The sequence below is a fragment of the Chanodichthys erythropterus genome, chromosome 13 (genome assembly GCF_024489055.1).
Source record: "Chanodichthys erythropterus isolate Z2021 chromosome 13, ASM2448905v1, whole genome shotgun sequence".
Lineage (NCBI taxonomy): Eukaryota > Metazoa > Chordata > Actinopteri > Cypriniformes > Xenocyprididae > Chanodichthys > Chanodichthys erythropterus.
Window position 1 is genome coordinate 49,196,732 of NC_090233.1, and position 24,020 is coordinate 49,220,751.

The following is a 24,020-nucleotide window of genomic DNA, read 5'->3' on the forward strand; positions in this document are numbered from 1 at the left end:
ACAGTAAGAAACGCTGGTAACTTTAACCACATTTAACAGTACATTAGCAACATGCTAACGAAACATTTAGAAAGACAATTTACAAATATCACAAAAAATATCATGATATCATGGATCATGTCAGTTATTATTGCTCCATCTGCCATTTTTCACTGTTGTTCTTGCTTGCTTACCTTGTCTGTTGATTCAGCTGTGCCCAGATCCAGACGTTAATACTGGCTGCCCTTGTGTAATGCCTTGAACATGGGCTGGCATATGCAAATATTGGGGGCGTACATATTAATGATCCCGACTGTTACATAACAGTCGGTGTTATGTTGAGATTCGCCTGTTCTTCTGAGGTCTTTTAAACAAATGAGATTTATGTAAGAAGGAGGAAACAATGGAGTTTGAGACTCACTGTATGTCATTTCCATGTGCTGAACTCTTGTTATTCAACTATGCCAAGATAGATTCAATTTTTGATTCTAGGGCACCTTTAAGCCATGTTACGAAGTTCTTTGGTTTGATTCGTAGATGTTATTTTACAGACTCCTAAACATGCTTTTTTTTTTTTTTTTTTTTTTTTTTTAAGTCACATTATTTCAATTACTTTCCTCAAATACAACAAAAACAAATGCTATTTTAGAACAACTAAACTGTCTGTAGTAATTTTAAACATAATCTATCACAATGACAATTGCCTTTCACTTCAAACCATTTAGTCCTTTGAAATTCACAAATAGTCTAATGTGAGAATGTTTCGGATGCTATTTTGGGTTGGAAACTCAATCTGTTGGCATTTCTTTCTGTCAAACCAAGTATTTGATAGAAACAACAAAGACTATGAGAATAAGAGAAAAATAAATGCTCCGACTTAGTGAGATCCGTGTTTCTTTGTCTTTTTAAAGGTATCAGCCAACTCAATCTTCTTGGGCGGTTCGGTCTCTGGGGCATAAAAACAAACCCAGTGTTTTTCTTTTTGGATTTGTGACATCTTAGACATGCCTCAGCTTAAAAAAAGAGAGAAAATCTCATTGCTTTTAAAAGTATGGCCACACTCAGTTATATAACAGCATATTTAGTTTCAGTGGTTTGAGAGTACTTGTGTTTGATGTACAGCCTCATCAGAGACGGATTGATTTGACAGCAGCCCAAGAGAGTCCTCGGAGGGAATTTAATTGGAAATAAACCTACAGAATTGCCCTGTGGGCAGCGAGCCATTGCCCCGTCCCGGCCCAGTATCCCATCTTGCAGGTGATTGTTTCTCTTTTAGTCCGAGATGGTGTCTCAGAAGACATCTTGAGTGGATGTGATGGGGTAGTTGGTCCAGAAGAGAAACGTTAGACAGCATGGACTGTGCTCTCATCTGCATTTAGATGAGTATTGATTGTTTATTTACCTGCTGGAGACAAGAGACCTATCCAGTCTTCTGTCCACTATTGCCTTCTCTTCTGCACCCACCATTCACTGTTTATCTATCTCTCCATCTATAGTTCTATCTATAGTTCTATCTATCGCTCTATTGCTTTATTTGACGTTCTGTCTTTCTATCTATCATTCTCTCGTTCTGTCATTCTATCTATATCGTTCTATCGCTTTATCTGACCTTCTGACCGTCTTTCTGTCGTTCTATTGTTCTGTCTATTGTCCTATCTTTCTATCTATCGTTCTATCTATTTATAACCTGCCCATAAACAATCAGTGCAGAGTTCTGAGAACATATTTCAATATCCAAAGTATTTATATTCAGTATCTTTAGGAATAAATTGTTAGTTTTATGCAAGGCATCAATTGTTTCCTTCATCCGAAATACGGATGTGACACTCGTTTACTGACATCGCATCCCTGTAGTTTGCTTTGCATTAAATAAAATGATTTAAAGCAACGCAACGATTTTATAGATGAAATAAAACCTACACTAACCTGTATTTCATAGACAAAATGCATCGTCGCCGGTGCGGCACTGAGAAACTGAACGTTACGTGATGATCGCGCCCGACCTGCCTTCCGTTTCCATTATGCTCCTTCCAAATCCGCTATACTCTCTCTCTCACACACATACATTCTTATCTTACATACACATATTTTCTTCATACATACATTATGTTTATTAGTTCTAAACATTTTGTAATAAATGTTATAATAATACTAAAAAATAAGTATATAATGTATTCAATAATTTAACATTGGTATTGCCTCGTTTTGTAGTTAAACTGAGTGAATGTATAATGGTAGCCATGTGGACACTAGTAAGGGTGTGCACTGTAAAATATGACTAGTTTTATGAGCGGCTCAGGGTTTGTAAAGCTCGGTGGTTCTGTTGGGGGAGATAAGCGCAATTGAATGCCTCCTATGAGCCTTATCAGGGTAAATGTTGGTGACATTTGGGAGGCGGCGACGGCTGCGGTTTGGGGTCGGTGTGCCTGTGTGTGAACTACAGATGAGCTCAGACGAAAGAGAAAGACCGTGACTGTTATGCTTTATGTGCTTAGGGGGAATGAATTGAGACATAATACAAAGCTGAACATTTTCAGCAGATGCTGAATTTATGTGGATTTGTGATTATTTTACATCAGCTGTTTTATTTAGTACTTGGCTTGATATTTTAATGACACATCCACAAAAATGATTCGATTTGTAGCTTCACACAGTGCGTCTGGTTTCCAATTATTAAAGAGTCCTTATAATACAGCTCTGAAGTCTGATTGTTGGAACTTTTGTTATATCAAGACCTGTGAACGCACTTCAGTTGAATTGACAATATGCATGGTTACTTCCTGCTTTTCGATAAGCCATGTTTGGGCATTTACGGTGAACCTGTTAGCTGTCATTCGGTACTCTCTGTACATTGACACAAAACCATCAGTGGTTGACTTTTTAATGTTGTATTTATATTTTAATGCAGTTATCACATTTACCTAATTTGCCAAAAAAAAAAATTGCATTGCAATAAAGACGAAGCGAATGGGAATATTTGAGTAAGAAACACTGTCTTTAATTAGACATGCACACGCAGCATTTTTCAAATGACCACAAACATTATTTGTTCTTCCTTCTGAGATTGTCCCCATTTGTAAAACCGACTGTTTCAAGATGTAGATAATCCAACATTTGATAGAAAACACTTATTTAAAAATAAAAAGACATTAATTGCCACTATAACCAGTAGATGGCGGCAGAGGAGCATTTATTTGCATATATATCAGCCATTTCCTGTAATAGTTTTTCACTCAGTTTCGCTTTTGATTAAATATTAAACATTATAAAATCACTAGGTTCAAAAATACATTTTGTCAAGCCGAAGTATGAAGTACTCAATCTCATGAAAAACAATAACTTTTCTAGTGAATGAATTACACATAAAGCGAGCACCGCGCTCTTCCTTTATAATCACAGAAGCTGTCAGTCAGTGCAGCACTTTTTTTTCACACAAAAGTATGAAAACTGATGGTCGAATTGAATTTAGCTGAGGAGGAACACTGAAGTACGTCTTTATTTTATTTATTTATCGCTCCAATTCACAGAAACAACTGCTCTTCAGTCAGAGAAACGTGGTAGTTTTCATTTGCAGTTTGCAGTTATCATTTTGTGTCAAAATGTTGGATTTGGGGGTAAAATCATACCCTCTGTATTGTATTGACAACTCATCAATTACATATTTACCATCTTATATTCTCAATAATTGGGTGTTTTTAAATAAACTGACAAAAACTATACAAGTTTTAGGGCTGGATGAACTATACAAGTTTTAGGGCTAGTTATAAACATGAGGAAACACAGGCCAAATTCCTGTAATTATTCATCACAATGAATAAAACCAAAGAATATAGTTCTGATGTGCAGCAAAAGATCATTGAGCTTCACAAAATAGAAAGTGGCTGTAAGAAGATAGCTAAAGCATTGAAAATCCCCATTTCCACTATCAGGGCAATAATTAAGAAGTTCCAATCAACTAAAGATGTTACAAATCTGCCTGTGTGGACGTGTGTCTAAATCGTCCTAATGTGTGGTGAGGAGGAAAGTTTAAGTAGCCAAAGATTCTCCAAGGATCACAGCTGGAGAATTGCAGAGATTAGTTGAGTCTTGAGTCTCAGACAGCCTAAAAAAAAAATCAAACAGCACCTACATCCCCTTAAGTTGATTGGGAGGGTTTCAAGAAAAATCCTCTGCTCTCATCCAAAAACAAACTCCAGCATATTCAGTTGTCAGACAAGACTGGAACTTCAAATGGGACCGGCTTCTATGGTCAGATGAAACTAAAAAAAGAGCTTTTTGGCAGCAAACCCACCAGATGGGTTTGGTGCACACATGGATAAAAAGCACTCCATGCCCACGGTTAAATATACTGCTGGATCTTTAATGTTGTGGGCCTTTTTTTCTGCTGGAGGTCCTGGACATCTTGTTCAGATACATGGTATCATGGATTCTATCAAATACCAACAGATGATAAATCAAAAACTGACCGCTTTTGCTAGAAATCCAATAATGGGTCGTAATTGGATCTTCCATCAGGACAATGATCCAAAACAAACATCAAAACCAACAAAAAAATCTGTCACTGAACACAAAATGAAGCTTCTGCCATGACCATCCCAGTCCCCTGACCTGAACCATGAAGAAAATGAGTGGAGTGAACTGAAGAGAAGAAGCACCAGCATGGAACTGGAATCTGAAGGATCTGGAGAGAGTCTGTATGAAGGAATGGTCTCTGATCTCTTGTCAGGTGTTCTCCAAACTCATCAGGCATTATAGAAGACGACTCAGAGCTGTTCTCTTGGCAAAAGGAGGTTGCAAAAAGTTTTGAATAAAAGGGTGTCTAATTGTGGCCAACGAGTTTTGGAGAAAAACATTTATTTCATAATGTAATTTTCCCCCAACTTTCAATTCTTTTCCTTAAAATGAAAGGTTATAATTTTGTGAATTTTTTTAATGAAAGATCAAAAGGATAAACAATGCAGATTTATTTTCACTGCCGCCTTTGCTCATAATTACTAAGGGTGCCAATAATTGTGGAGGGCACTGTACAATACCGTTAAATGAAATTTTTTTTTTTTTACAAAATTAGTGCTTTTATTCAGAAAGTGGCAATAAAGATATATATTACAAAATATTTCTATTTTTAATTAAATGCTGCTCTTCTGAACTTTCTAAACATCAAAGAATTCTGAAAAAAAATTATCATAGTTTCCACAAAAATATGAAGCAAAATAGTTTTCAACATTGAAATTAATAAGAAATGTTTCTTGAGCAGCAAATCAGCATTTTAGAATGTTTTCTGAAAGATCATGTGACTGAAGACTGGAGTAATGATGCTGTTGCATCACAGTAATAAATTAGATTTATTAATATATTACAATAGAAAACAGTTATTGTAAATTGATATAATATTTCATAATTTTACTGTTTTTACTGCATTTTTTTAATCAAATAAATGAAGTCTTGATGAGCAGAAGAGACATTCAGAAACATGTACTGACCCCCAAAACTTTTAATTGTAGTGTAATTATATAATATCTAGATTCAATCAGCGTACGGTTATGTACTGGCTAATGAACTGTATTGCCTTGTTTCAAAATATTTGTTGTATGCTGTTACTTTACTAAGCGGTCAGACTTACAGTTTTCAATCTCTCAGCTCATTGAGATCTGTGCAGGGTCGCAGGAAAGGTTGCAAAAGGTCAGATTGTGTGTTTCTGAATTAGTCACAGTCTCTTGCTCTTCAGTGTCACAGCAGTTACAGGGATTCAGAGCGACACTCTCTCTCCGCTTCTTCCATATACTCTCAAGTAGTCCGATTCTTGCACGTCAAGTCCAGAACTGGAGTGTTGTATAGAATTGATTCACTCGTTGACTTTGTTTGTGTTCTGATATATCTCACATTGTGCTCGAGGGTGTCGTGAACATATTTCTTTCTCCGTAGAGGTCATAAGCTTTCGGAGGCTCTGGTGACATTTTGGAAAACCATGGTATTTGCAAAAGGGTAAATATCGCCTTGAGTGTTTGCCCTATTTAGATTGGCAGCTTCTGTGTATTGTTTTTTCCTCCTTTTCTGGCATAAAACGAGGGGAAAGACTTGATCCTACCTCTGGGCCTTTTTTCCTGCCTCTGACAAGAAATAAACAGGATCCAATAAAGCCATTTTTTGGTTATATAGCCATCAATTGCTCCTGCAAGGCAGTAGTTATTGACTTATCTTCTCAAACCTGAGAGAGAAAGGTTTGTGATGATCAGTCAAAGTTAATCAGTCATTAGGTCTTAGATGGGTTGATACCGTCTGATTGGGCAAAGAAAAGTCAAATTAGATTGTTTGCACTGAGCAATATTAATCAAGTGACATTATGAAGAGAGAAACCAATAGCTCTGTATCCCATCACACCATCTCTAAGAGAGTTTTTGAATTGCTCTGGTCACCCTGAAGTCATTTATGATGGCTATCCTCTCTCAAGGGCTCTCTGTGATTGTATTAAACTATTCAAAGGTTCAAAGTATTAATGTAATGAAAAAGAAGAAACTACAGTGTACTTGGAGATAAACCAAGCTACATGATTCATCGCGTGTCTTCATGATTGTGAGAATACACTATTGTTGAAAAATGCATTAATTTCTTTTAAAAAAACACAATCGTACTGATCCTAAGCCTTTGAACAGTAATGTACATGTTTAAAAATGATTGTTTAAATTGTAAACATCCATTCAGCTGTTGATTCAGTACCTGATTCAAAAAGTAATTCTGATTCAGGCAGATAACTGTGAATCTGTTTGATTGACTCATCAAAAGAACTGGTTCATACGTTATTTGTTGGTGCATCAGACTAGATCGGTTGCATCAAGAACAATGCAAATAGAATATATATATATATATTTTTTTGTCTTTTTATCTCCTTTTTTTTTTATCTCTAACTTGTGCTGCCGTACAATTCATAGCTTGTTACAATTAGGCATGGGCTCATTTTTTTGTTGTCTTTAATTCAATTGATTATGCTACTTGCAGTTGTTTTCTATCGGAATCTTTGATTATAATATATTTAAAGGGTTAATTCACCCAAAAATGAAAATTCTGTCATTAATTACTCTCCCTTATGTCATTCCACACCCGTAAGACCTTCGTTCATCTTCGGAACACAAATTAAGATATTTTTGATAAAATTCGATGGCTCAGTGAGGCCTCCATTGACAGCAAGTTATTTTACACTTTCAATCCCCAGAAAGGTACTTAAAGACATATTTACAACTGTTCATGTGACTACAGTGGTCCAACCCTAATGTTATGAAGCGACGAGAATATTTTTTGTGCGTCAAAAAAACGAAATAACGACTTTATTCAGAAATGTCCTCTCTTCCATGTCAGTCTCCAATGTGCGTTCACAAAATTATCCTAATTTGTGTTCTGAAGATGAATGAAGATCTTACGGTTGTGGAATGACATGAGGGTGAGTAGTTAATGACATTATTTAAATTTTTGGGTGAACTAACCCTTTAAGGAAAATAAATCCAATAAAACAAACAAACAAACAAATTTATATGGTATGACTCTGCTGCAACAAGAGTATGGCTTAATGGCATAAACACATGATCTTTGAATATTATATTGCATGTAATGATCTTTCAGCTCAACCAGTACACATGATCCAAGTGCAACCACGTTCAACTAAACTGAACTCTTAACAGCTCAAATCAAATGCTAATGTTGGACTTGTTTCAGGTCCCATGTATCGACTAGAGAAGCAAACAGAACCGAATGTGGCAGTGGATTTGGACAGTACGCTGGAGAGCCAGGGAACGCTGGAGTTCTGCTTGGTCCGAGAAAACAGTGAGTTTTGTTGACATTACTGATGCTGCTTCCATCTTTGAACATTGCACACTCATGAAGCAATTTTAAAGGGGACCTATTATGCCCTTTTTCGAAGTCTTGATTTTGAACTCTACTAGAACAGGTTTTCATGCTTGAATGTCCTAAAAACACATTTGATATTGTTGCAGCTCCTCTCTTCCCAGTCTGTCAGTAACGCTCTGTTTAGTTCCTCTCTCTATGAAACCCCTCCTTCGGGAAAAGCACAAAGTGCTCTGATCGGTCGGCTGGACCATTGTGGTGTGATTGGTCAACTGCTTCAAGCATGTTTGGAAAATGTCCCACCCCTTAACCATAACCGCAAGTTTCAACACACTACTAACTCACTCAACCAGGCCCCTTCCCTTTATTTTGGGTGGGAATTATTTAAAGGGGACCTATTATGCCCCTTTTACAAGATTTTTTTTTTGTAAGTCTCCGGTGTCCCCAGGATGCTTCTATGAAGTTTCAGCTCAAAATACCCCACAGATCATTTATTATGGCTTGTCAAATTTGCCCCTATTTGGGTGTGAGCAAAAACACACAGTTTTTGTGTGTGTCCCTTTAAATGCAAATGAGCTGCTACTCCCAGCCCCTTTTCCAGAAGAGGGCGGAGCTTTAACAGCTCAACAACAACAAAGCTGGAGAATCTCACGCAGCCAAAATGAGGATTGTCAGTAACGGTGTTCAGCCTTACATTGTTCAAACCGGAGTCGACACTGATGGAGAGACTCAGGAAGAAGTTACAACTTTTAGAATGAAACTGGACGTTTCTGAATGGTTAGTGGATAAATGTATGTAGTTGCTGTGGAGTTGATTCAACTCATCCACTAGCATGTGCCGTCATGTTAATCTTTTGTGCAAATCCAGCGTTGAATTGATCCTCGTTTGTGAAGCAGTCCGGTGTAAAATGATGGCATGGCAACAACACTCTACTACAGCAACTGTTCCTCTTCTCTAAAGCAGCCCAACATGGCCTCACCCCCTTTGTTGTGTGTTCTCAGGGGTGGAGTTTATGTAAATTTTAGGGTTAGTGATGTCACTCCCCAGAAGCTCATTGTAGTCCCTACCAGCCATGTGTTGTAGTCCTTAAACAGCGAATTCTGTTGCTTTATAACTTTGCAGACCTTTTTCATGCTTAAACAGCAAGATTACACACTAAAGAAAGTAAAAAATGTGAAAAAAGCATAATGGGACCCCTTTAGAAACATTTCAGAGAGAGTTTTTCCTTCATTTAGATGAATAGATGCACTTTATTGATCACATTCATTGTTGCAAAACAACAGCAATGTTAAATATACAGTGCACAAACATCTCTTTCTTCTTCTGTAGGTTCTCGAGGCGAGGAGAGCTCTGAGGAAGACCCGCCTATAGACATCACTACGGTACAGGACATGTTGAGCAGTCACCACTACAAGTCCTTCAAGATCAGCATGATCCACAAGCTCCGCTTTACCACAGATGTACAGCTAGGTAAGATTACAAATCCCTGTGTTTTACACTAGACTCTACTTCTGCCGATACACAGACCAACATTCTGAGAGTTTTCTCTTCAGAATCAGTGGGACAAAAAAAAGAGTACTGTACTGTAATATAGTATGGAATGGTATAATATAGCGTAGAATCATATTATAATAGTATGTATTATATTGTTGTTGTTCTAAAAGTGTGTGTATATATATATATATATATATGTATATGTATATGTGTGTGTGTGTGTGTGTGTGTGTGTGTGTGTGTGTGTAAACATATAATTGTTATGGTAACACTTTACAATAAGGTTCATTAGTTAACATTATTTAACTACTTTAGTTAACATGAACTAATAATGAACTGCACTTCTAAAGCATTTATTAATCTTTGTTAATTTTAATTTCAACATTTACTAATACATTATTAAAATCTTGTTAACATTAGTTAATGCACTGTAAACCAACATGAACAAACAATGAACAACCGTATTTTCATTAACGTTAGCGAAAATTAGTAAATACAGTAACATATGTATTGCTCATGGTTAGTTCATGTTAGTTAATACATTAACTAATGTTTAACTAATGAACCTTATTGTAAAGTGTTACCATAGTTATATAAATAATAACTTTTATATCAAACGTTTTATTTATATTTACTTATATAATATATATATTTTTTTGTGAAAACTAAAAAAAAAAAAAATATTATTATAGTATTACAGTAGTAAGTTATTATATTATGAGATTTAATTTAGTATGGCACAAAATGCTAACGCTAAAAAAATTTGTGTAACAAAAGTCTCTCCAATTCTCCCTGGCTTCTCCTGACTTCTCAGTTTCTCCACACATGAACAAAAGTTTGGCTGAGGGTCTCCAGATCAAACACAGTACTGTTTTGTGAAAACACAAAAAAAATATTCTAGCACACTTGACAGTTGCTACAGTCACAGCTCCATCCCAATTACAGCAGCGCTCCAGGCGCAGGAAGCCTGTGTGTGCAGGAAGCTGTGGAATCTCCTTTGGAATTTCACTCTGATTGACAGGCTGGATTTTTTTTTTCTGACACACTGATGTTTGCATGCTATTTTTTTATGTCATGTGAATGATGGACAGCTGTCACATCCATTATGGATGGACTTTGTGTGTGCTTGTGAGATAGACTTGTAATAATATTCCAGACCCCTCTCTCTCTCTCACTCCGTTTCCCACAGAATCCGTTTCAGTCTCCATTCGTATTTAAATAACAGGGAAAATAAATTCACACATCTGTTAATCTTTAAAACCTGGATGCCATTCTTTTGTAAACCCTTTAGATAAAAAATGAGTCAAAATCTATAGTTTCCCCAGGTGATTTGTGATTTTTATGATAAAACCTTTCCACTTTTCCAGGAATTTCTGGTGAAAAGGTAGAGATCGACCCTGTCACCAATCAGAAGACAAGCACGAAGTTCTGGATCCGACAGAAGCCGATCTCCATAGACTCGGATCTGCTGTGTGCCTGCGACCTGGTGGAGGAGAAGAGTCCAAGTCAGTTCTGCTCATACTTTAGTAAAGTTTTATATCTATATATATATATATATATATATATATATATATATATATATATATATATATATATATATATATATATATATATAATATCACCATGCAAAGATTTTGGGACTTTTTTTTATGTTTTTGAAAGAAGTCTCTCCTGCTTACCAACACTGCATTTATTTGATTAAAAAAAATACAGTAATATCAGTAATATTATGAAAATTTATTATAATTTAAAATAACTGGTAATAATTTGAATATATTGTAAAACATAATTTATTCCTGTGATCAAAGCTGAATTTTAAGCATCATTACTCCAGCCTTAAGTGTCACATGATCCTTCAGAAATCATTCTAATTTGCTGATTCGCTGCTCAAGAAACATTTTCTGATTATTATCAATGTTTAACAATACTTCTACAGCATTTATTAATCTTAGCTAATGTTAATCTTAATATTTACTAATGCATTTTGAAGATCAAAAGTTGTATAAATGCTGTAAAAATATGTTGCTCATTGTGAGTTATTGCATTTACTAATGTCAACAAATGAGACCTTATTGTAAAGTGTTACCAAAAATATAGTCACTGCCGTTCTTGCCACCTCAGAGAAGACGCTTCTGGTTTATGTATAAACTCTTTTGATGTCCCCACATCACTGCCGACTGACAGATATAGTTGTGGCACTGCAAACTCACCAAGGGATTTATATTGCATTACACTTACAGGGAACTCCGTTACAGAAAACAAAATCTATTTACGCAGCCTTTCTGTAAGGTTTGCATTGGTAAGTGATGCAGACATCTCTTCTTAGCGGATATGACAGGGACACGAGCGCAGCTCTCCAGACGCGTGCTGCTAACGGTGATTGATGAAGTGCAGACAGATTGCTGAAGTCTGCTCACAGGCGCTGTGCCGCACACGGATGCTCCGACTACGCCTGGAAATGCTCCAGTCTCACAATCGGAACTGAGCGTTTGTTTTTTGGAGCAGGGCCATTTATTTTATTATGTGTCCTGTGTTCATATTCAAAGATGCCAAAGTTAACATCTTAATTTATGAGATTAATTAATTGTGTTTAACACAGTCATATTTTATTCAGTTTGTTGTGCACCCAACAATACCTTCGGTTAGGCTCTTGTTTATCACTAAATAGTTTGTTCAGCAAGGACGCATTAAATAGATCAAAAGTGACGGTAAAGACATGCTATTTCACAATTCTGTTTTTCAAAGTTTCTTTTTAACAAAAACCCCACAAAATAGTTATACAATGTTTCCGAATATGAAGCATCACAACTGTTTTCAGCATTGATAATAATCAGAAATGTTTCTTGAGCTGCAAAAAAGACTGGAGTAATGATGCTGAAAATTCACCTTTGATCACAGGAATAAATTACATTTTTAAATATATTCTAATAGACAACAGCTATTTTAAATTTTAATAACTGTTCACAATAATATGGTTTTATGGTTGATCAAATAAATGCATCCTTTTCTTGCAAAAAATCTTACCAACCCCAAGCTTTGCAACATTATATATAATAAATGTATGTATATATAGATTTACCAGATTTAATAATGCATTAAAACATTCTAATTAATTTAATGTAAATTTGCATGAAGCTTTTGATTAGACTTATTTTTGTTGGGCTATAATAACTAAAAAAAATTACAAAATTTCCAAAATAATTTGTCAAAAGCTAAGATTAATGAAAAAAAATATTGCAATGGCAGCATAAGGATTTTTATTTATACATAAAAAACATGGATTTCCCAAAAATGTACTCCCATCGCCTGGCAGTAAGCTCAAAATGCTCTCTGTATGTTGAACCATGGTGGTCATTTAGAAGTTGCATCCCAAATCATGTCACGTGTGTCTGCTTCTTTCCTGAGTGTAAGGAGATCTTTATGCTTTCTTTGTAGGTCATGCAATATTTAAGCTCACATATCTAAGCAACCACGACTACAAAGCTCTGTACTTCGAGTGTGATGCTGCTACTGTCAATGAGATTGTCCTCAAGGTAGGGTTCAACTGAGACTTTATATTTTTGTATGTTTTAAAGTGCCCCCATTATGCTTTTTCAAATATTACAAATAATAGCACGAGCTGCAGAGTCTTACGTAGTGCAGCAGGAATCACTGTTCACTGATCATGTGACGAGAGTAAGGTGAGATGACTGTCAAGACCATGGCGGAGGATTTGTTGCACAACAGAGCCTAAGTGTCTGATAAATGTCTTTATCTTTTAGAGTGCTTGATTGACGTCTACTTTGCTCTGCCCTCAAACACTGTAGTTGTAGCTGCAGCAGTTTGGTTTGTGTTGGTTTGGTTTGTGAAGATCCGGAGCTGAAATTCAGAAATGGAAATAGGCGTTTGATTTCCAACATGTGCTATAAGCATTAGACCAATCACAACACAATGAACCATCTGACCAATCAGAGCAGAGTAGGCTCTTGGCTTAAATGAATCCTTTAGTGAACCGTTTCGGACACTGAGAAAAAGGTGATGCTTCATTGTATATTATGAGAAAATGAAAGTGTTTTTTGACCTTGAATGTCTGTAAACCTAATATAGGAGACTCCAAAATAAAATTAGGAGCCTTTAAAATAGCATACATAGGGGCACTTTTTGTGTATTTGTACGGGTATGCCTCATACGTCCTGAAAAGTGAAGCTGCGGGCTCTTTGATCGCCCCCTGGAGGTTGGTTGGATGCAGTACAGGTCATAAACCCCGCCCTCTCAATGCAGACGAATGAGACTTAAAGGGATACTCCACCGTTTTTTCATATTAAACTATGTTATTCCCTTTACTAAGACGAGTTGATACATACCTCTCTCGTCTCAGTGCGTGCACTAAATCCCTCTGTCTTGCGGCGAAACTTTGTTAGCACTTAGCTCAGCCCAGTTCATTCAATAGGGGCCAAGCAGAGAAGCTACCAAACACCTCCACGTTTTCCCCATTTAAATACAGTTACTCGAGTAGTGTAAATCGACCTAGGATGGTGACACAAAACAAAACGTTGCGCATTTCTAAGCGTGTAAAATGGATAACTATATTGTATGGCGGAATACCATAGCAAGTGCTCTGGAGCACTTTGACTTGGCGCAGTAATATCTTCACTCGTGAAAAGTCCTCTCCTGTAAAAGTCACGTTCGTTCTATTGATGGAAATGAGAGGGAGGATGAGAGGGAGCGGGGGCCGGTGAGAGGACTTTTCACTTTTGCGATTTAGTGCACGCACTGAGACGAGAGAGGTATGTATCAACTCGTCTTAGTAAAGGGAATAACATAGTTTAATATGAAAAAATGGTGGAGTATCCCTTTAAGTTAAAACATAAAAATAAATTATGCTTCAAATAAAATTTTCCAAAAGACTGTTCTGGTCATTTAAGGTAGTTGTTATCACGCTGATTTATATTCAATTGTTCGTTTTTGTGGTAAGTTTGATTTTAGCTAGCAATTTGGTGCTATAGAAACGGGGCGTGTCGTCGTGATTCGTAGTTTATTGACGGCTTCTCTGAGGACTGTCGGAGCTTCGAGGGGAGATTGAAGATAAATAAATATTAATTTTCAATTTCTGTGTTATTTCACATCGACAAAATGAGCCGTTCAGTAGTAAACTGTACTAACTGACCTACAGGATCTGACGGATATCTGAGCTTTTCTCTGTAACTTTAAATGTGGGCTTTATAAGCTAATTAATAAACGTTATTAGTTAAGATAGCATGCCTAATGTTAGCCATGACGGAAAAAAGCAGGTGATCGTTATCTGGCAGTTACTAATTATTTCTATGGGTATAAAATAATAATTAGCAGGATAAAACTAATGATAGCTTACTCTAATTAATTATAGATCACTGTCTACAGCAATCGATCTCCTGTAACGTTAGTTTAAACCTTTTATTTAAAATGGCAGGACCGTTTCTGACATTTTAGAGTTGTTTTCTAGTGGCATATTGAGTTTATCTACTGAATTTGCTGTTTCAAAAATATTATTACTCTAGAAACAGAATAGCCTATTATTTTATAGGTAGAATTTTAAATTGTGTATAATTTATATAGCCTATTTAAAATACATCAATGATGACGTAGTAGTCTGGGCGGAAGTTTGATACCGCGACTCCGCCTCCGGGCTCCACTGGCGATTCTTTCTGTGCATGCCCAGGCTCCAAACTTTTTTCTTTTTTTTTTGATGTTTTTGCGTAACGTGTCAGAGCCCGTCGGCGTCCGTTTTGGCTTCAGTTCAGTACAATGGAAGGAAGCGCCGTCGCGTCGTCCATCTTTTTTTACAGTCTGTGTATTTGTATAAATATGATCCCTTTCACAGCAAGAGTTGTTTCCTCTTCCTCTTCCAGGTGAACTACATCCTGGAGTCTCGTGCCAGCACGTCGAGGGCGGATTACTTCGCCCAGAAACAACGCAAACTGAACCGTCGCACGAGTTTCAGTTTCCAGAAGGACAAAAAGTCGGGCCAGTAGGGCTGGCGGCCAAACCGATCAGAACTGAACGGGCCTATGTGAACAGAGGCAAAGAGATAGATGGGAAAATATAAAGAATAGAAGGATTCCAAGAAGCTTAGAAAAAGAAAAGATAGAGAGAATATGGGATATATATGAGACATGCATCCTTGTCTCATCTGGATGGAGAAATCAGCCTCTTAAGGTCGGCCTTTCCTGGACTGACGGTCCTTAATCATATCAGAGCACTAATGCTCTCTGCTGTCACTCGAATGTACTAGCAAAACCAACCAACAATCTAATTGAACAATTATATTAACGTTTGAAGCCACAGCCATCGCCGAGAACAGACAAAACCATCAGCTGGACTCTGGATGCCAAGGACCGAGAACTTGCTGCTGTTTCTGCGTCAGTTTCAAAGACTTACTTCCACTGCCTGCAAACGAACTGTACATAAACGCACACCAAAACAAACGCAGTTGGAACCTTAAAAGCCAGAAAGAGCAAGTGAACCGTATTATCTATTCCCATGTGTATCAAAGATATTATAACTTTAACCACACCAGACTCTGACAGGTAAAGGGATCGTGATCTTTTTTTTTTTTTTTTACGAAAATGTAAATAGCAACCACATTCAGGGTCTGATGACAAACCCTCTTTGGCCATAGTACTTTAGTGCCTGCTACAGATCAATATGACAAGATTTTAACCATCGGGAAAAGCCTCAACTCTTTCTACCAACAGAGGAGGCTGGTAGGTTAAGGAATGACAGATTTTTAATGATCAAATATGAAATAATAACTTCTTTTTACTGTGATGTGTTTTTCCCCTCTGCATTGTATCTTTTGATTGCATATATTATAACGAACCAGTCGCCTTCTACCTCTTTTAGAAGGATGTTTTGGTTTATTCCGACTGTCCTCTTGGGCTGCAATGGGAATGTATGTATTTGCCACATTTCATTATAAATGTTTAAGATAACATTATTATACTAGGTTAATTTTATCTGTGTGTGTTCTCCGCACCAAACCTGCCGTTTCAACTTGTTTCTTTCTACAAATGAGAGGGATCTCTCTCTACCTATAACTCCACTTCAATCGCTGCTGTTGTTAAACTGGATTCAGGGTGTATGTTCTATCCAAAACGTTCTGACTCAGGTTTCCGACTGCCATGTTGTCTTGACTGATCTTGTTTCGTTTAGTTTTTTTATGTCTGTCAAAGCCAGAGAGCGATGACTGATACTCAATTCAGTGCTGACGGATGGACAAAGAGAGCATGTGTTCCCGTGATGGGGATTACAGCTGAATAGACATTTCAAATAAAACTTTATTTATAATATTACGATGACCTAGGGGGTTATCATGCGGCCTATGGAATCAACAAGATTTGCTACAGTACATGTATACTGTATATAAGTAGATTTTCTAATTAAAGACTGAACTACAACATGTCTCTGTGTTGTTTTATTGTTTTTTCGTTATTTTTAGGGGATCTATTATGCCCTTTTCAAAGTCTTGATTTTGGTTTTGTGCTCTACTAGAATTGGTTTTCATGCTTGTTTTCATGTACACACATTATTTTCCTATTTTTGACATAGTTGCAGCTCCTCTCTTCCCAGTCTGTCAGTAACACTCTGTTTAGTTCCTGGGCCTCATTTATAAAATGTTGCGCAGAAACAGTGTTAAATTTGATCTTACAATCATTTCTCAGATGTGCGTACGTGTGATTCATAGAATGGCTGTGTACACAGAAAATGAGCGTATGCCTCTCTTTCAGATGTGAAATCTATAAATCGCAATCTTGACCTAATTAATGTCATTTACATATGTAACAGAGGCCAGCCAGTAGTTGCTGTGCAAGATGCTCTAGCAACTGATGTTAGAGGTTGCAGCCTTTAGCCTCCTTGTTAGAGCGTCCAACTCCCATGCTGGAGACCCAGGTTCGAGGCCCGCATAGAGCGGGGCGAGTAGGGCCTGTGTAGAGGGGTTACATTGGTGCCGTGACCCAGGTAGGAGTGAGGTTTAGAAGGGTGAGTGTAACGGAGGCCAGCTAGTAGTTGCTGTGCAAGTAAACCGCACTACCCTGATCTCAAGAGATGCTCTAACAGCTGACGCTAGAGGTTGCAGACTTAAGCTTCCTTGTTAGAGCGTCCAACTCCAACACCGGAGAATCAGTTTCAAGGCCTGCGCAGAGCGGGGCAAGTAGGACCTGGGTGGAGGGGTTACACATATAGCGTAAAAGATCAACAGTCATCGTCCAAATCCTTAGTGAGCTGCAAGAATAGCGTAGATTTCCAAAAATCTGCAGTAATCTGACAATGAAAAGTGAGTATGTCTGCTCAGACCCTGACATGGCTCTAAGCTCTTTTCCACGTCAAAGACCGTTTTTAGAAATATGAGCATTGGCGTAGCGTATGCACGCTTTATAAATGAGGCCCCTTGTCTCTATGAAGCCCCTCCTTCTGAAAAGCAGAGTGTGCTCTGATTGGTCGGCTGGACCAGTGTGTTGTGATTGGTCAAGCGCTTTGAGTGTGTTTAGGACTTTTCACACTGTACTTAACCCCGGGTTATCATCGTTCTAAACACCGCTTTTAATCAGTGCAGTGTTAGAAAGTTACAGGAAGACACTTAGCAACAGACAACCAATGCTCATATTTGCTTGCTTTGGATAATCACAGAAACATATGCGCGCTGCGCATATATAAAAACAGTAAATTCAGTGTTTGAGAGGAAAAATGTAAAATGCTGACAGAAAACGCTACAATTTGAGTGAAGAAGAGACCATTTCATTCTTACTTTTACACTCTAAAAAATGCTGGGTTAAATATGGATAAAACCAGGGATTGGTTTGTTTTCACCCAGCCATTTTTTTCAACCAATTTTGGATTTATTTTTAGCCAGCAATATAGTAATACAGTAAAAGGCATGTTTTTGCTCACCCCCAAATAGGGGCAAATTTGTGGGGTATTTTAAGCTGAAACTTGACCAGACCAGAGACTTATAATACATCTTGTGAAAGAGGGCATAATAGGTGCCCTTTAACCCAACCTGCTGGGTTTGTCCATATTTTACCCAGAATTTTTAGAGTCTATATGTACATTCAGTATAAGCTTCACTCTAAAGAAAAATGGTGCTATATAGCACCAAAAATGGTTCTTTGGCTCGTAATCATAGCGGAACCTTTTTTGGTGCTATATAGCACCTATCTTTAAAGGTGCTATATGGCACCTTGTCGTATGGTGCTATATAGAACCATAAGAGGTGCCATATAGCACCAGCAGTGGTTCTTTGGCTCGTTATGATAGGGGAACCTTTTCTGGTGCTATATAGCACCTATTCTTATAGTTTTCTAGCACATTTGTCAAATTAGAGGTGCCATATATTGTTTTTTGAGCTAGCAGGGCCCGTTATCATGCCAGGTACTACTGTAGATGAGTCAATATGCTTCTAAATTACACTTTTATGAACGATAATTAATAATTTCTTACCAAATCATGACTTCAAAGATTCAAAATCATGTACTAAATGCTTACTGAAAAACAAAATACATTACACTTTCAAAACCTTTTAATTTATTTCTTTCAGCAGCAAATAAACTCACATTATACTCCCCTTTTATACAAAATAATGCAACAAGCTTGAAATATGTACATTTTTGAAGACAATAGTCCTGTTTTTACATACTGAGTTATGCTCTGAAGTCCTGCAGTTTCTTTTTTGTCCTTCGGGATTTCAAAAAAAATATAGAAACTGGAACTTAAACCATAAGAAAGGGAGCAAGAGAGAGTATTGACTCCAAAAGTCTACTCACAGATTGAGTTGTACACTCATTTTACAGTGACAGGAAGTCCGACTGCATCCTTCAATTTCAAAACAACATACTTCAAAAAGGTCAGTGTCTTTTTCAGTCCTTTAGGGCACTGGATTGGATTCGATTCCAAACGCAAAATATACACACAGGAGGAGGCCCAGTGCCATCAAGACGTCCTCACTCTACTCTGTGATTAACTGGCCATCCAACGTGAACAAAATGTGGTCATACTGCATGAGATGATCCTCCTGCAGGCTTTAGGCACTATCTTAGGTGTTGGGACGACAGGAGGGCTGGTCTGAGCATGGCCCTGGAGAAGAGGGGATAATAGCATTAACCATCTTCACATATTTATTTGAAAGGCAAACCTTATAAGCTAAATTATAACAAAATGTGCAATAAGTACTTCGTGCTTTGATTAGATTGTGCTTCACACACTGTAGTCACCTGTTCATGGCTCACCTCAATGTCAAACAGCAACCCCAGGTCCACCTTGAACAGTGCAGGCAAGAGGAGAACAGCTGCTTCCAACTGTAGGCCTTTCAACAAAATAACATCATTAGGTTAACATAACACGGGGGATGCTTTTACCCAATACTTTTTTGTTTTGCTTTTTAAACATTCATTACTGTGTGTAAAGCCCAAAGTATACTTCGTATTTTATGCGTATGCTTTTTCTGAACTCAAAACAAATTAAGATCTTTTTGATGAAGTCTGAGAGGTTTCTGTTCCTCCAATGATGAGGGTGAGTAATTAATGACAGAATTTTCATTTTTGGGTAAACTAATCCTTTAAAGGTGATTACCCTTGCACAAATCAAAGCAATTCTCAAACAACACAACTGGATATTCATACAACTTCACATTTGTACGAGACACACACTAGAGCTGCAGGATTCTGGATGAAATGAGAATCATGATATTTTGGTTTCAAATAGAGATCGCAATTCTCCCACGATTCTAAATAGACAACTAAAAATAACATTTATTTTACTAGTTCTAGCAAAATATTAATAGCTGGACTCTAATTGCCGGAAAATGTTTAATTTGAATGAATTATTTTTAAAAATGGTTTTGAATATATTAATGGCTCATTAATAAATACTTGTTTCACTACTGGATGAATCAGGGTTTAACCTTATCCAATCTATTGAATGAATGATTCAATGACAATGTCACTGGTTGCCACCTAGTGGCTTAACAAGGTAATTTATATACAACAGTTATTTGAAGCACCATGTTAGTTTCGATTTTCTCTATTTTGATCACTATCTGATGTCCAGTGTTTATATCCTAACTGTAAACTTTTGTCTTATTACTTATGTGATAATTTTAATATTTGTGAAAGAAATCAAATAACCAAATCCTTGAATAACTACAGTGTGGTTCAAAACTGCTGTTTCTGGATCAGTGGCAGCATGAACACCGAATGTTCCGGTAGGATTTTTGTCAAAGGTTTAACAGACGCAGGCGAATCATTGTCATTAATAAAGTAGGATCGCGTGGGTGTTTGAATCGAGATTGCGACCTTTCTACGATAAATTGTGCAGCTCTAACATATACATACAAAGTAAATCAAAGGGGTTTCGGACAAGCCAGGTTGATGATGTATGTCATACCTAGAAGCAGGGCACAAGCTGATGTAACTGAAGTAAGTTGATTCAAAACTTTAACTCCCTCAATGTCAGCAGATGGTTCATGAAGTTCTCCTCCTTCCAAATAATGAACATCGCCATGGTGAGCTGCTCCTCAATCATCTGTCTGGTTATCCTAAATAGTAAACATAAAAAAAAAAAACAAATTCGGTCACCTTTTGCTAGCATAACTACAAAATACACAAATTTAGACTTATTTTTCTGAAAATAAACCAAAATAGAATATTCTTACGTTCAACTCAGAAAGTACTCCTTGATGAGGTCTTCAGGACTTTCTCTCAGGTGAATGTTTTCAGCCTGTGATAAAGCAATTGTGATTAATTTTCTTAATTAAAAAAAAAAGCACAATAATCTGTAATAGGAAATCAAATTTTTGCAGATATGCAATAGCAAAGGACAAGAAAAAGAAAATAATTCATATTAATGACTGGCCAAATTTGCAATTAATATATTTATGGACAATACCAGCAACACTTGTGGCGTTGAGGGATCAAACAAATAAATAAATAAATAAATAAATAAATAAATAAATAAATACAAAGGAGCTAAAAAAAAAAATCAATTCTTTATTTTTCCAATGCGTTTCAGCACACAGGCCTTCGTCAGTGCTAAAATACTACAGATTTGCAATTAAGAAATGCATCTGAATCAGTCATTGGTTTCATTTAAAATTATGAATTTATAATATATAATTATAAGTCTGAAAATAAGACATGCATCAATTAATAAATTAGCTTTACACCCTAATATATTTAATCATTCTTGATTAAAGGGATATTTCACGAAAAATGAAAGCTAGCTGTTAATTTACTTACCATCAGGCCAACCAAGTTGACTTTTTTTCTTCAGTAGAACAGTAAAGATTTTTAGCTGGAACTGTGATTAATTTAATGTCAATGGCTACTGTCAAAAAAAAAAAAAAAAAAATTAATACAAAACAACAAGAAAAAAAGTCGCATGCATTTGAGATGGCATAAGAGGGAGTTGATGAATGTTTTGGAATGGATAATTCTTAGTCTAAAGTTTGTTAATGAGGATGACATTCAAGTCAATAGACCACATTAGATGGATTTTATTCAAACATGTCAAACATTGGTAATTCATATTATCTATTAACAATTATAGCCGTTTTTATAGAAATTACTTACCATGTAAAGTTATTGCAAAGTGTCCTTAGTCGTCAAACATTGAGGAGCTTTAGATCCTAAAAGGGAGAGGGGAATCAGTGTTTATAAATGGAAAAAAAAAACTTGTTTGCTGCAGTACAAGTAATTAATTAGTAGTGTAAATACTCAGCCATTTCATTCTACTAAAAAAAAAAAACACCTCGCGCTAGTCAAATGAAGTAACGTTAAGCCTTAAATATGTCTTTACTCACACACTTTATTCGTCATTTTGGTCGAACAAATCAGAGCTAACGTGAAAAAAAGACAACTAAAAGAACTGACAAACATTACTTTAAAAACCTAAACTCAATAATTGTAATGCGAGGATCCCCTCAGCCTCGACTCGAGCGTCTCTCCCGCTCCCCACGCACTTCCTGCCCGCATCATTTCAAATAGCACGCGCTGCTTACACGGTAAAGGAGACGTTTCTTTTAAAAATTATTTAGAGACATATTTACATGGTCCAAACACTACAACAATACATTTCTATAGAATAAAACAAGTAATGCAACATCTTGTATAGAATAGAAATATTCAATTAGCGCTAACCTTTATAACGTTACTGCAGGCCGCGAAAATTCAAAAATTCGGTTAGTTACGATTTCGTTAGTATTCATGTTCACAAACAACGCTAATTAACTCTAAACCGCTAAAACACATGTTCAACCTTTGCATTTTCGAGTAACGTATATTAATTAAAACATTTCCAACCTACCTTATTTCATCCGAGTCCAGGGGAAAGAAAATGGCGGCCGAGCAGAAAACTCCAGAAAGTCTCGTGAGTCATGACGTCAGAAAAAAAAACCGTCTGTCACGGGGTCCTTAAAGAGAAATTATCCTTTGGCTGAAAGTGAGATATTTGAGCAGTTGAGTGTAGCCTACTATAATATTGAGAGCAATTCGCAGAAAGACGAAGTAATCAGACTCAAATAGTTATAGCAATCCAATTTACACCCATATTCACTAACAGTGTAGAGGGGCTTGGGGACAAAAAGGTTGAGAACCAGGTTATGTTTAGAAAATACACTGTAATTTAATGTTGTTTTTAATCCTTTCCCCAACTAAACTAAGAGAATAAGAGAGTTAGAGAACCTTTAAAGAACTATACAGAGGCTTAACAGGTTCTTTGTATGGCAGTGGTGCTATATAGCACCTTAACCACAGCAAGGAACCTCTGAAGAACCACTGAAGAACCGCTGAAGAACCATACAGGTGCTTTACTGGTTCTTTATAAGGTAGCGGTGCTATATAGCACCTTAACCACCCCAAAGAACCGCTGAAGAACCGCTGAAGAACCATTTTTTTTTAGAGTGTTGATAGTACAGTCTGCAATACAAGTATGCACAATGCTAGAGCAAGCTAACCTATGTAAACATTTTCTCCCATTCATGAGGAATAATGCGTTCCTAGAAGAAAATTCAAGACTACAATCCTGCTGTTTCAGGGAGTTCAGAAACAGTGAGCACTGATGCTGAGAATAAATATAATCAGTTAAAAAAATGCATAATCAGTTATTTAATTCAGTAAATGTAAATTGCAGTTAAATTTAGAATCATCTATCCAGTATTTGTGTTTTTTATTCGTTTTAGAGTATTGTGGTGTTTGCTTTGCAGCATGCAAACAGCAAAAAAATATATTGGAATCAGTTGATTTTCTCATGTGATTTGCTTGAGGAACGCCATGTGAGTGGTGTTACGTAGAGCGCTTATGTTTTTATCACAGCTAGGTTAGTGTCTGAAACTACTAAAAGTAAAAGTGAAGTTTTGTTTACAATCACTGATTTACTGGTCTCTATAATGTAGAGAAATGTCTTTGTTCCAGCATTAATACCAAGCTAAGAACATTTGTTAGCCTCAGGCTAGTGCAGGGTCTCTCTTCTGTCACATTTTGTTTGCTTTGCTTGACCAACCCTACAGGCCACAAGAGAGCTAGACGTGGAACTGAACGTGGAGTCATCCAACACGCACTCATTTATCTCATATTTGTATTGTTGTAGTCTTGATCTGCAATTGTGGTCTGGATGTAGTGTGTTTTTGTTATCCAAACAGAACTATGCAGGTGAATGACATTTAAGTAGTGGGCATGTGTTCGTGTTATAGATTCAACAAGGTGCTG

At 36.8% G+C, this 24,020-nt stretch overlaps 1 protein-coding gene and 1 long non-coding RNA gene across 2 annotated transcripts in view; one reads left to right on the forward strand and one right to left on the reverse strand.

The window, feature by feature from the left end:
- mapkap1 (MAPK associated protein 1) overlaps positions 1-17,028 on the forward strand; it is a 45,919-nt gene extending 28,891 nt beyond the window's left edge. Inside the window, exons 8-12 of the mRNA XM_067407778.1 lie at positions 7,684-7,791; positions 9,142-9,282; positions 10,674-10,811; positions 12,742-12,839; positions 15,174-17,028. Coding sequence (XP_067263879.1) covers positions 7,684-7,791; positions 9,142-9,282; positions 10,674-10,811; positions 12,742-12,839; positions 15,174-15,296 — 608 coding nt within the window. The 3' untranslated portion in view covers positions 15,297-17,028. The remainder of the gene's footprint in view (positions 1-7,683; positions 7,792-9,141; positions 9,283-10,673; positions 10,812-12,741; positions 12,840-15,173) is intronic.
- A 3,764-nt stretch (positions 17,029-20,792) lies between these two features.
- On the reverse strand, positions 20,793-23,062 carry LOC137034501 (uncharacterized). The gene is made up of 5 exons (XR_010896952.1): positions 22,621-23,062; positions 21,888-21,943; positions 21,555-21,642; positions 20,972-21,036; positions 20,793-20,854 (listed from the first exon to the last, which is right to left on the reverse strand). It is a non-coding gene; the product is annotated as an uncharacterized lncRNA (long non-coding RNA).
- Positions 23,063-24,020: the final 958 nt, after the last annotated feature.